Source organism: Conger conger, chromosome 2, assembly GCF_963514075.1.
Source record: "Conger conger chromosome 2, fConCon1.1, whole genome shotgun sequence".
In the NCBI taxonomy this organism is placed as follows: Eukaryota; Metazoa; Chordata; class Actinopteri; order Anguilliformes; family Congridae; genus Conger; species Conger conger.
In genome coordinates, this window is record NC_083761.1 from 50,131,711 (window position 1) to 50,144,570 (window position 12,860).

The 12,860-nt window shown below is 39.4% G+C and overlaps 1 protein-coding gene across 2 annotated transcripts; it reads left to right on the forward strand.

Moving 5' to 3' along the window:
* The first annotated feature begins 5 nt into the window (after positions 1 to 5).
* LOC133116630 (phosphatidylinositol transfer protein beta isoform-like) lies at positions 6 to 6,451 on the forward strand. Of its 2 annotated transcripts, none has more exons than XM_061226435.1 (11): positions 6 to 172; positions 776 to 806; positions 1,056 to 1,201; positions 1,766 to 1,857; positions 2,473 to 2,480; positions 3,015 to 3,089; positions 3,198 to 3,281; positions 3,561 to 3,638; positions 3,747 to 3,854; positions 5,354 to 5,476; positions 5,651 to 6,451. In XM_061226435.1, the coding sequence occupies exons 1-11, from the start codon at positions 153 to 155 to the stop codon at positions 5,696 to 5,698; spliced, it is 813 nt and encodes a 270-aa protein (XP_061082419.1). In that variant the 5' UTR covers positions 6 to 152; the 3' UTR covers positions 5,699 to 6,451. The 2 variants fall into 2 exon arrangements, with proteins under 2 accessions (XP_061082419.1, XP_061082410.1); XM_061226426.1 differs by having other exon boundaries at positions 12 to 172; positions 2,463 to 2,480.
* The last annotated feature ends 6,409 nt before the right edge of the window (positions 6,452 to 12,860 follow it).

Consider the following 12,860-nt stretch of genomic DNA (forward strand, 5'->3'; position numbering starts at 1 on the left):
ATCCACCTTCACAACATGGTCACTTTTTGTGACCAAAATGCTGACCTTCATGTACGCTTGCCAATTACGCAGAAGAACGTACCCACCTTTCCGGAGAAGTGATTCCGCTATTGGATGTAGTGCTCGGTTTCTGCTTGAACTCTTGGAACGGAATGGTACTTATTAAGGAATAGTGAGTAAAAAATAAAATGAATTTTCTGTGGATTTATTTGCAATTATTGAAAATAGTGATATGTCGGATACACTTACTCTATGATTCGGAAAATGCAAATGTAAACCAGTGATTTTGTCTGTAAGACGTGTTAATAAGCTAGCTAGTTGGCTTGCTACCTGGCTACCTACCTAGCTAGCTACCTAGCTACGGTATGTATGCGGTCCATTTGGGGCGGTTGTGACTAGCATTAATGCTGGCTAGTTAACTATCATATACATATATCTTTCACAGACTAAACGTTACTGCTGACGGTATTGTACGTTACTAGAGATGAGCTTGCATGGTTGCTTGCGCTTTTCTCAGATTTCCATATCTAGCTAAGGCTAACTGGGCTAGCCAGTTGCATTAGCTAGCTAACGTTAGTTCGCTAAAGTTTTCGATTATAACGTTGCTAACTAGATGCTATGTTTTGTTTCCCCGTAATCGCATTCACAATTAACGGTAGCCAGCTAGCTACCTATGCGCTGGCTGTTTCAACATGTTTTAAGTTATGCTAACGTAACGTTAGCTTGTGCTCGCGTGTTCGTTTCTGCATAAACATATGTTATTTCTCTCCAATAGCCAAGTGGTGTTGCCATGTTCTGTAGAAGAGGTAAGTAAAGTTAACTAGGTTATTTTTATTATCTGATTGTGGCTGTTCAATGTCTGCTTGTTCGCTATAAATCAGTGGTTAGAAAGCCCATTCCTGAACTCTTATCTTCAGTAACCATTGAAGTTAGCCAGCTAACTTGAGCATTGATAGAAACTTCTTATCTTAGTCAGCAGAAACCTAGGTTGTTCTAATTATAAATACAATTTTTTGTTCTACTGAAATTAGTGTATTGCCACCTCTGTCTCCAAGTACCAGGTCGGCCAGTTGTTTTCTGTGGCTGAGGCCAGTAAGAACAATACTGGAGGTGGAGAGGGGATCGAGGTGCTCCGAAATGAGCCATACGAGAAGGAAGGGGAGAAGGGCCAGTACACCCACAAAATCTACCACATACACAGGTCAGACTAAACATGGATGTGTGCGCGCGTCTCTTAACACACACACACACACACACACACACACCCTCACACACCCTCTCTCTGCAGTACCTCTTTGGAAATGCCACATAGCACATTTGTGAGATGATAGCTGTGTTGTTAGGACAGCAGTCTAAAAGGTCAAAGTTTACTGGGTGAGATCTGTTTCTCCTGTAAGGAGGAATGCAAGATAATCAGATTCACCCTGTAAAGCCAAGCTGAATTCATTTTCAGTAAGTCAGATGGGTACATGGTATTGTTGTAAATATTATGGCTTAGGTTTAGTCTTTGTTCAATATTATGGCTTAAATCATGTCATTAACGTGAATGGGCAGGGGATGGTAAATTCACAGGAAGGACCAATTATCTGATTGAGTATCTTTGAGTAACATTATTGTAGGCATGCAGGTTGTTAAAGGGCTCACTACTGATCTTAGTGATTTCTTTGCCTCACAATTCCATGCAGCAAGAGTCTCCAGCTATTATAAAACAAAGCACATTATAAATGACATCTGCATTTAGCCCTCTCCTCTCACTCTGTTACAGTAAGGTCCCCAGTTATATCCAGATGTTTGCCCCAGAAGGTGCCTTGGTTTTCCATGAGAAGGCTTGGAATGCATATCCCTACTGTCGCACAAGTCAGTACAGTGATGCATTGTGTGCTCTCTCTTTCTCTTTGAGTGCCTGTTCCCTGCAGTACAAATGCCTTCTATTTTAAGTGTCCCATTATTTGTCATGAAAACAATACCACAGCACTACTGCACCATGATCTTAAATCAACTGTTCATTATAATTATAACAAAATGTTTTATTTTGACTTTGAACGCAGCTCACCCTAATGTAGATCCCAGTACTGTCATACTTTAGCAGTCTGTTTTTGTTCTTTATCAGTTTGTGTTTACTGTTTTCTGCAACAATGTGTTAATTTCAGGTAATATGCGTCTTTGCTCCCCCATACAAAGACTTGTATTACTTTTTGGCTAAACCACCTTGCTTGACAGAATCATTAGCAGCACTTGAATTATTATTAGTTGGACAAACTGGAACGGGAAGAGGAAACAATTGTATGTATGTTAACTGGGTCTTTGCTACAGGAAATGTAAAATTTTATTGCTGGTTTCACACTTTTTTTAATGTTGATCTACCAGTAACCTGTTGTAAATATGCTGTCTGAACATATTGCATCATAGTAACTGCTCTCATTTTTTTGACCTCCTTTCCATGGTTCTGCTCTGTGGTTGAGGACTACACAGTTGTGACGGTGAGTGTGTTCATGGTAAATGGTAAATGGGTCATGTACTGCAGTGGCTTAATAATTGGTGTCAAAGAAAATCTTGGGTTATTCTCTAGCATGTATTTCAGTCTAAAGCCTCTATTTCTCTTATTGGGGGAGCCTGTAGCCTAGGCTAAGACACATGGCTTGGAGCCCAGAAGGTTGGTTATTCAAGCCCCAGCACAGCCACATTAATTCACTTTGGATAAAAGCGTCAGCTAAATAACAAATTATTATTATTATTATTATTATTTTATTTTATTTTTATTATTGTTTCTCTGTCATAGATGGAAATGCATTCAAATATTGTCTATTTTGCTTCCTCCTCACTTGTTGTTTTGCACTGATGAACACCTTATAATTAGTTGCTAATTGTGTAACTCATCACAGATGATCTCACACACAAGATGTTCTCCAGGACCTACTACATGTGCATTATTTCTTTGTAATGCTTATGAATACTTCAAACAACAGAGTGGATGGTCCTGTATTTATTATTATTATTATTATTATTTTTTACAGAATGAATACATGAAGGAGGACTTTTTCATTAAGATTGAAACCTGGCACAAACCTGACTTGGGGACTTCTGATAATGTGAGTGCCAGCAATGACGACTGCTGTCCGTTTCTGTGTGCAGCGGTTCCCTTCTCTCTACTTGGCTCCTGTCGGGATGAGTATTGAGCTGTTTCTGTTTACTTGCAGCCACACGGTTTGCCCCCGGAAGAGTGGGAGGACACTGAGGGGGTGCCCATTGACATTGCAGATCGGTCTCAAGTCGATGACGTTGTAAGTCCATAGATCACTTGAGACCCTGTGCTGTCTAAGGTTCAAATGATCTAGCGCGGCTTTAAAGCAGAGATCTAAAATGTCAGGGAATATGGTGTCTATTCTGAATATTTCTTAATTAAAAAAAATTTAAAAAATTCTTTAAAAAAATTATAATAATTCCTTGCACTATGAGAGACTAAAATAACTTGCCTTCTTCTGAAAATCCAGTGATTACTTGAATTTAAGTGATGTTTGTGTGGACTTGAAGTGAATTTGGGTGCTTTCCCAATCTCACAGGACTACAAGGAAGATGAAGATCCTGCAGTTTTCCACTCTGAGAAAACGGGTCGAGGGCCATTGGGACCTGGCTGGAAGGTGTGTCATGCTCACTCATGTACATTTATGGTCAATGATGATATCAAGGAACCTTCTCTACCTGATAATGGCTTGTTTTGCTACTTTTCTCTCATTCTCTCACTCCAGAAAGAGCTCCATAACAGTAATTGCCCCTACATGACGGCCTATAAATTGGTCACTGTTCATTTCCGCTGGTGGGGTCTGCAGGGGAGAGTGGAAAAATTCATTCACAAGGTAATGCATGGGAAGTGTGTACATGTGCACATTCTAGGGGTTGTATTCAAAAAGTCTGTAATTGCTGAACACAGGCTTATTTCAAACAGTTATGATTTTAATTAAGAAAAGACTTTGCCCTGTAAAGTGTCTTAAGCAATCCAAATATATATTTTTTAAATGCTTAAACAAGGATTGACACACAGCTACTATTGCAATAAAATTAATGATTAAAGTTGATTACAGATTATTGCTTTGTTAGAATGGGTTATGGTGGAAATGCATTCAATATCATTGCTATGAATAAATAAATAACGTTCTGGTCTGCATCGTCTTTGTGGCTTGAAAAATACACTGGTAATCTATTCATAAATCAAATCTGTGAAAGGGCTCAGAGATATGTGTTGACACTGAATCAGATAAAAGCAAAAATTATGAAGCATTTGCCTGGACATTAAGCTATCGGCTCACTGGTTAATTCGAATTTTAGGGATTTTTGTTTGCAACACAAAATGGTATACACAGGTTGAGAATTACTTCTTGTTGCATCGGTATAATGTTGGGTAACATTAAGTGGTCCTTTCTAAATTGCACATATAAAAACGAAATTAAATGCATATATTAAACAAAAGAACCCTGACACCATTTGTCTGGTTTTAGAAGACCGTTCATCCAAGCAATTAATCATCTTTCGAGATTAAGGTATATTGATTTAATTGGAAATGCAGTTCAAGTAGTTAAAATAAATAAAATGGAAGGAAATTGCATACTCAAGTACTTTCTTCATACACATAATGTATGAAAATCATAAATTCCACCCCATTCTCATTTTGTTTACAAAAAAAAGTTTTTTTGCAGTAACGGCTGTTTTACAGAGTCAAAGTAAAGAAACCTAAACAATGTTAAGCTTGTATTTGGTCATATGGGTTCAGTTGAACTGTTGTGATAGTAGACTACTTTGGAATTGCTAAAGTTTACTTTGTTCTTATTACAGTCAATTAAGTCATTTACAAAAACAATTACTTTAGGCTCAAGGGAACGAAGCAAATTTAGTGAAGTTAAAGTGTGGCCATATGAATAAATGTCACTGTTGCAATCTGTTAAGTAACTAACCAGCAAATCCCAAACAGTTTCCATTTTCTGCAACAAAAAATTAATTAAAAATTTAAGTGTCTCGGTGGCGCAGCCTGTAGAGCACTGACCGCATGCTCATTGCGAGCCGTGACGTCAGCGGTCGAATCCGACCGTCTGACATTTGTCGCATGTCTTTCCCTCTCTCGCTCCCATTCCTCCTGTCTCTCTATACTATACTGTCCAATAAAGCTGAAAAAGGCCGAAAAAATATCTAAAAAAATATATAAAAATTTAAGGGGAGGTGGCATTTCTGTAAAATGAACTAACTTAATTTCTATATTCTCACCTCTCCCTGTGATGTTATTTTCATGCTCTAGTTGTTTAGTTAACACCCCTCCGTCTTATTGTATTGTCCCTGTGCCTCCCCCCCTCCCCTGTTTGAGTAGCAGGAGAAGAGGCTATTTACAAACTTTCACAGGCAGCTGTTTTGTTGGCTGGACCGCTGGGTTGATCTGTCCATGGACGACATTCGGAGAATGGAAGAAGAGACACAGAGGGAGCTGGACAAGGTGTATAATTCAATTAGTCCTGCCATTTGTATAACTGTTCAGGCAGCCTGCTGCTGTGTAATTACCCAGTGTTGGCAGTATATTGTATTGCCTTTGTTAGACGAGTTTAGATGCATTTCTTTGGTTTTTTTTTTGTTGGTACAATTGATTTAACGCTCTTCTTTTTCCCGTTAGATGCGTTATGAGGGTTCAGTCAGAGGGATGAAAGCAGGAGAAGACTAGACTGAGATGGACAGTGGAACAAGATGTTTGATCAACAATTAATTTTACCTCCCACACGCACCCATACCATTTCATTCTGCATCCTATCAGAATGTTGGAACAACCAAACCCTTCCAAAGAGGAAGTTGTCATTACCCAAGACCGTTACTATCAGTGTACACAAGTGTCTATTTGTATGGATGTACATGCGTGTGAATGCATATGTTGGTTTTTCAGTCCGCATTTTTAACTAATCATTTTGCTGCCAAATTATTGGGATTTTAAGCATTGTCATTTCAATAGTTCTTTTTTTTATATAATTATTGCTATTAAACTGTTTGGTCATGTTGAAATTATTACTGTACTATGAAGTGTCAGTGGTTCTCTCAACCAAACCCCTCAATTGAAAAGCTTTAATTTACCCATCATTTTAGTGCTCTTCATTTTTGCAGAACACTGAAGGCATCACTTACAAGTTTCATTTTTAAAAGAAGTTAACATACAGGCTAACCATTATTGGTCCTATGATCTATAGATACTGGTACACACGATTGGTAATTTGTTGATATTATCCAAATTCTGATCTTTATTAGTGTCCTTGAACAGGAATTCATCATTTGAAAATTTCTTTTTTTTCTTTTTTTTTTTTTTTAAGTGAAAATTTTAATCACTTGCTGAAATAGGCTGTTAATACCAGGGTCTACAATGGATGGGTTTGCCATAGAGAATTTTTCTGAGAATGTTTGATGGACAATAATAAACACCACAACTGTATCATGAGTGGTATGAGATTTCTGTCTAGTCACTTCTATAACCTTTCATCTGTTCTTCACATAAATGAGCAAATTTTTTATTCTCCCATATTAGGCAGCCCTTTCACATCTCCAAGCTTGTCACATTACTGCATTGTCATTCAGTTTGGGTGCACAACTGCATGCCAGTCATTGTTCAGTGGGCTCCAGAATTATTGGCACCCTTGATAATTATGCACAGATTAATTGTAAAAAGAAAAAAAAAAAAAACATTATTGGTATGCTTTATTTATTCCAGCATGTGTAAATTAGTACCCTTTATTAATGTTGCAATTGAATCGACTAGTCTTGCATTTTTCAAATAAAAAAATATTTCCCCATAATTGTTCCACAATTATTGGCACCTCTGGTTTAATACTTTGTGCAAACACACCTGGCAAAAATGAACGATGACCCTGGATAGGTCTTTTCCTGTAATTTGTGATATTAGAGAACACATTTGGAAGGATTTTTGACAATTCCATCCATCATTTTTTTTTTTTTTTAGAATCATTGATGTTCTTGGGAAACCCCCTTCTTCAGTTCGGACCACATGACCACTTTGCAGTACGTGGTTGTTTTTATTTAACCATTGGAGTGATTAATGATTTAACGCTTGGAGTCATTGTCCTGCTGGACTACGACTAAGACTCGGGTTCCTAGCACAGGCAACCAGATTTTCTGCCAAGATTTCCTAGTACTTTGTTGAAAGTGCCATTGATCTTAAATAGTGCCCCTGGACCACTGGTAGCAAAACATCTCCAAAACATCAATGAACCACTGCCATATTTGACATTAGGTATGAGGTGCTTTTTGCATGTATTCCATTTTGCCACCGAACATGTTGAGGGCACAACATTACATTTTTGTCTCATCTAAACATTGCACTCACTTCCAGTCATAATTCCAATGAGGTTTGGTAAACTCAAGATGCTTGGTTTTGTTTTTTGTGATCAGTAAGGGATGTTTTCATGCCAGCCTTCAAAGGAGTTTGCTGGTATGGAGGTGCCAAGACACATCTGACCTCTGCAATTCTTAAACATCCTCACCATCTTCCTTACTGTCATTGGGGATAATATGCACTTGCATCCTCTTCCTGGCTAGTTTGCAACCATTTCATTTGTTTTATGGTTTTTTAGTATTGCCCTTACAGTGCTGAATGGTATGTTTATTACCATCTGTGTCTTCTGAAGCCTCACAGCAAGGAGGTCCTGGGTTTGAATCCCTGTCAGCTGGGGCCTCTCTGTGCGGAGTTTGCATGTTCTCCCCGTGTTTGCGTGGGTTTCCTCCGGGTACTCCAGTTTCCTCCCACAGTCCAAAGACATGCAGGTTAGGCTGATTGGAGAGTCTAAATTGCCCGTGGGTATGAGTGTGTGAGAGAATGGTGTGTGTGCCCTGTGATGGACTGGCGACCTGTCCTGGGTGTATTCCTGCCTTTCGCCCAATGTATGCTGGGATAGGCTCCAGCCCCCCTGTTCAGGATAAGCGGGTTAGGATAATGAATGAATGAATGTGTCTTCTGAATTGATAGTTCCTTGGCCCTGGGCCCAGTATTTACAAAGTTGTTTGGATAAGATTTCAGTACTGGGATAGGATTAAATGTCAAAATTGGAAGATGTGATCCTGATCCTACAATTTGGGGATGAAGATTTTGTAATCTAATCCTACATAGAATCTAGATCAAATGCTGTTTGTGGGTATTTCAAAATTAGCAGGAAAAAAAGGATTTCTAAATCTGGGCTGCGTTTCCCGAAGCCTTCTTAACGCTACGTCGTTCGTACCTTACGCTCTACCTTAACGTTTCAGCGTGTTTCCCTAAACGTCGCTAAATATACCTTCTGTAAGTGGTACTGTTAGTGGCCTCTCTTAGCTGTACCTTATCGATGTTGTCAGCTCACTCCGCAAGTGGCCACCACTGTTACGACTGCAAGCCTCTGAAATCAGCGGTTGCTCTTAGTTACATCTCAATCTGTTAAGCAATATGTACACTAATAGTTCTACAGTTGTAGTTGGCTAATGATACCACATTAATGGGACTGTATTCATGCAAAGAATACAATTTTACATTACGAAGGATGCATGTTGCACTTTATTGCACTTTATTGTTGCCTAATTGCCTTTTAAATGATATTTATAAACGTCTCTTTGTGGGCTGGAGCGATGTTTAACCATAGTTTCTTTGTTTTGTTGGACACCGTAGTCCTAAAACTGGAAAATAACGTGTCTTTATTCATAGTCACGTCCTCGAACAATATCTCCATTTTGTTTGCTGTGAAGTTGTGGGACCGCTTCTTTCTATGTTTTTTTTTCCGCCATAGCTTATGTTGTTTTCGTGTTGTTCCGTTTTGCTTGTTGGTGCGCTTTTATTGAAAACGTCAGCTAATCAGAGAAAATAGTGAATTACACCAGTAATGTGATGGTGCTTCTGGCAAATTAACCATGATTGCAAAGTAATTTAAGGCACCATGACAAAGATATTAAAATAAAATAAAACACGACTTGCCAAAGAAGGCGTATTGCTAGGTGGCGTAGCGGGACCAGATGTGATACCACAATCTGATGTATCAAACCCCGTATTTATAATTGGGCGAAAATTAACTATACATGTGGTTGGATCATTTAGTTTGTTTTTAATTCGATTAATACGGTTCCACCAGTCCTGATAAATGCAATATGTTTTATTCCTAAAAAACACTAGTTTCTCTCATAACGCAGTCAAGCAGTTGCTGCATGGAGTGAATAATCGATCTTGGTCTTTAAGCAACCCCCTAAGGGATAGTTCGGGAAACACGCCTAGAAAAGTAAACAACTTTAGTAAGGTATACCTTTAGAGTCTTCGTAAAACGCTAAGAGACGGCGTTATTGGGGACCATGGCCCTGGATAATTCGGATCTAGGTTAAACATTTTTAAAAACTGGGTCCTGGGATTTTCACACAACTCTCTCTTGAGTTTAAACAACACCCAGATGGCAGCAGTTATGTGGGGAAAAAAGCGCCACGTTAATGAGAGAGGTCAGAAGAGATGTGTGCATCTCTGAACACAAGGGTCGAACCTTGAAGTGGATGGGCCACCGAAGCATAAGACCACATTGGGTCACATTCCAGTGAGCTGAGAGAAGAAACTGAGGCTACAGTAAGCACAGGCTCACCAAAACCTGACATTTGCATGGTCGGACTAATCTTGATTTCTGCTGCAACTTTCAGATGGTAGGGTCAGTATTTGGTGTAAACATGAATCTATCCTGCCATGTGTCAGTACTTCTGGCTGGTGCTGGTGTGAGGACACAATTCTCTTGGGACACATTAGGCCCCATATTTCAGCATCTTTTAAATGCCACAGCCTGAGTATTAAGTGCATCCCTTTATGATCACAGGCTACCCATCTTCTGATAGCTACTTCCAGCAAGATAACACACCATATCACAAAGCACGTTATCTCAAGCTGGTTCCACGAGCATGACAATGAGTTCAATGTACTCCAATGGCACCAGATGTCAATCCAATAGAGCATCGTCAGTATGTGGAATGGGAGATTAGCAGAATGAATGTTCAGCCGACAAATCTATCGTGTTAACATGGACTGCTGTGTACGCGGATTTTCACTCCAACTCACACTCCCAGAATTTTGACTATCTGTCCATTTCTTAATTAGGTGCTTTTCGTGTTTGGTGGGATTATTTACCCTCTTAAGAGACATAGTCAGAAGTAGCAATGCATGCCAAGAATAATAACATTCTAATTTCCAGTGTGATTATAGTGCAAACTAGACTATATAAAAATATAGTGCCCTACTTAATGTTTGGGATAAAGGCCCATCATTTATTTATTTGCCTCTGTTCTCCAACTTTTTCTAAAAAAGAAAACACAAGTGGTTAAAGTGCGCATTTCAGGTTTTAATAAATGCCATTTTTACACATTTACGTTCACCATGTAGGCTAGAAATTACAGCAGTGTTTATACATAGGGCCACATTTATGTACATGAAGCTCACAGCGCAAAATGCGGATTGAGGAGGGTGTGTTGGTGCTGTCGCAGTCTGCCTGAAATGAACGTTTCAATGGAGGCTACACAGTTCATTATGCAATCAGCGAATGGGACTGCCTACAAGCCGCAATTTGCAAAAGAGACAGAGGCAGTTAAAACACCAGTTTCATGCTTTATCTTCACTGCGTGTGGCGATATCCATGCATCGGCTGCCACGTAAAAACATACATGTGACAAAATGTGTAGCTACATATTCCAGCCTTGGCGGCTGTCGTTTGAATTAAATGCGAGATGTAACGCATGGGCTTGTCTATTGAAGGGATAGAATGGGAACGTCGTGTGGGAGGTTCCAGTACATCTTTTATGTGTGTCGGAAGCGTAATTATTTGTATGGCTGGGTGTTTGTCATATAAGTCGCAGGTGATTTTCTCTCTTTTTTTGGCAGTCCATTTAATTCCCCATTTCTTTTCGATTGTTTTGGAGGGTAACTAATCAAAACAATCACATGCTCAAGCATCAGCATATCATTGCATTTAGTCTACTCATATTGGTTAATTTAATGCATTATTTTGTAAATATTTTCTGTGACAGACATGCAGCCTTAATTATTGTTTGGCTACAATCATTCATTAATATGTACTATTAATAATCTGATGATGTATTGTTCTTTGATACATACGACGCTTGTTTCCTCGGCAGAATGCGTCATGTGTGCGCTTGGAATTCGACGCAAAAGGTTTAATACATCTGTGCCCATAGTCCCCCCATTTCCGGCCACTATAATGTTTGGCACACAGAAACGTTATACTTATGTCAATGAAAGTAGTCACATTTAGTATTTTGTTGCATGCAATGACTGCGTGAAGTCTGCGATTCATGGACATCACCAGTTGCTGGGTGTCTTCTCTGGTGATGCTCTGCCAGGCCTGTATTGCAGCCATCTTTAGCTCATGCTTGTTTTGGGGGCAAATCCTCTAAAGCCGTACATCAATGAAGAGAAGTAAGCCAGTACCTTCTGTAGCCATAGATGCCCATCATTCTATTTACTCTAAGTTAATCTTCTCATCTGTCCACAATACCTTTTTCCAGAACTGTGGTTGGTCTTTTGAGTACTTCTTGGCAAGCTGTAACCTGGCCATGTTGTTTTTGTGGTTGGAATATTTCCAGTGTAGGCTCTGTATTTCTGTTCATCAAGTCTTCTACAGACAGCGGTCATTGATTAATTCACACCCGATCTGTCGGACAGGTCTTCCCTGGCCTGCCAGTCCCTTTGTGAGTAGTTAGCTCACCAGTGCTCTCAATCTTTATTCTTCTCAGTCTCGTAATGGCTTCTTTGACTTTCATTGGCACAACTTTGGTCATGTTGATAAACGGCAATAATAGTTTCCAAAGGTGATCGAAAGATGAGAGGAAAGAGTAGGTACTGGGAGCTCTCATATCTGCATTAAGGAGGCACACCTGAGCAATTACACCTGTGAATGTTATGGTGCCCTGAAATGGGAGGAATATGTATGACCACCGTTGTAATTTCTACATGGTGAAATCAATATGTATAAAATACCTTTCAATAAAATCTGAGAATGTGCACTTTAACTATATGTTGTGTGATTCCAAATCTAAAATTCTGGCAAATCAGAGATTATGTGTCCCATAATCTGATCAACTCAAAGACTGAGGTGAATCAATAGACTTCCAGTTGGTGAAATATGGACACATGGAAATCCAATGGTAAGGCAATTCATGACAAACCTGCATTGTGTTTGGCTCACTTAAAGAAAAAAAAATTATGAACTTAAACTAGGGGTGCACAACTCCGGTCCTGGAGGGCCGTTCTGAAAGCAGGTTTCTATTCCAACCAATTACCTTAATTTTTCTGACAGCTCTAGAAATTATGCTGGCTCACTCCTGTACTTGAGCAGAGTAAAAACTTTAGAATACACCTGCAGACTGCCGCTGGTGCATACACAAATGTCTGATCAAGACATTCTTTGGCTAATTAAGTAATTAAAAATCCTGAAGTGGATCAGCCCTTGCTATGCAACTCTGACTTAAACGCATGTTTAACAACCTATTTCCTAGCCCAGGGGTCGGCAACCCTGGTCCTGGAGAGCCGCAGGGTGTGCTGGCTTTCGTCTCCACCTTAAAATAAGCAACCGATTCAGACCCAAGAAACCAGGTGAGGTGAGTTAACTGTGTAATCAACGGCTTTCATTGATCAATTAATGCCAAGTAACAACGAAAGCCAGCACACCCTGCGGCTCTCCAGGACCAGGGTTGCTGACCCCTGTCCTAGCCTATCGTTAGCCTTAATTTGATCGTTTTCCCTATTTTGTTATGCTGTTGTTTACAATATAGCACATTGTGAACATTTTTACTTTTATTCTTCATGACATGCATGGCCATTTCGG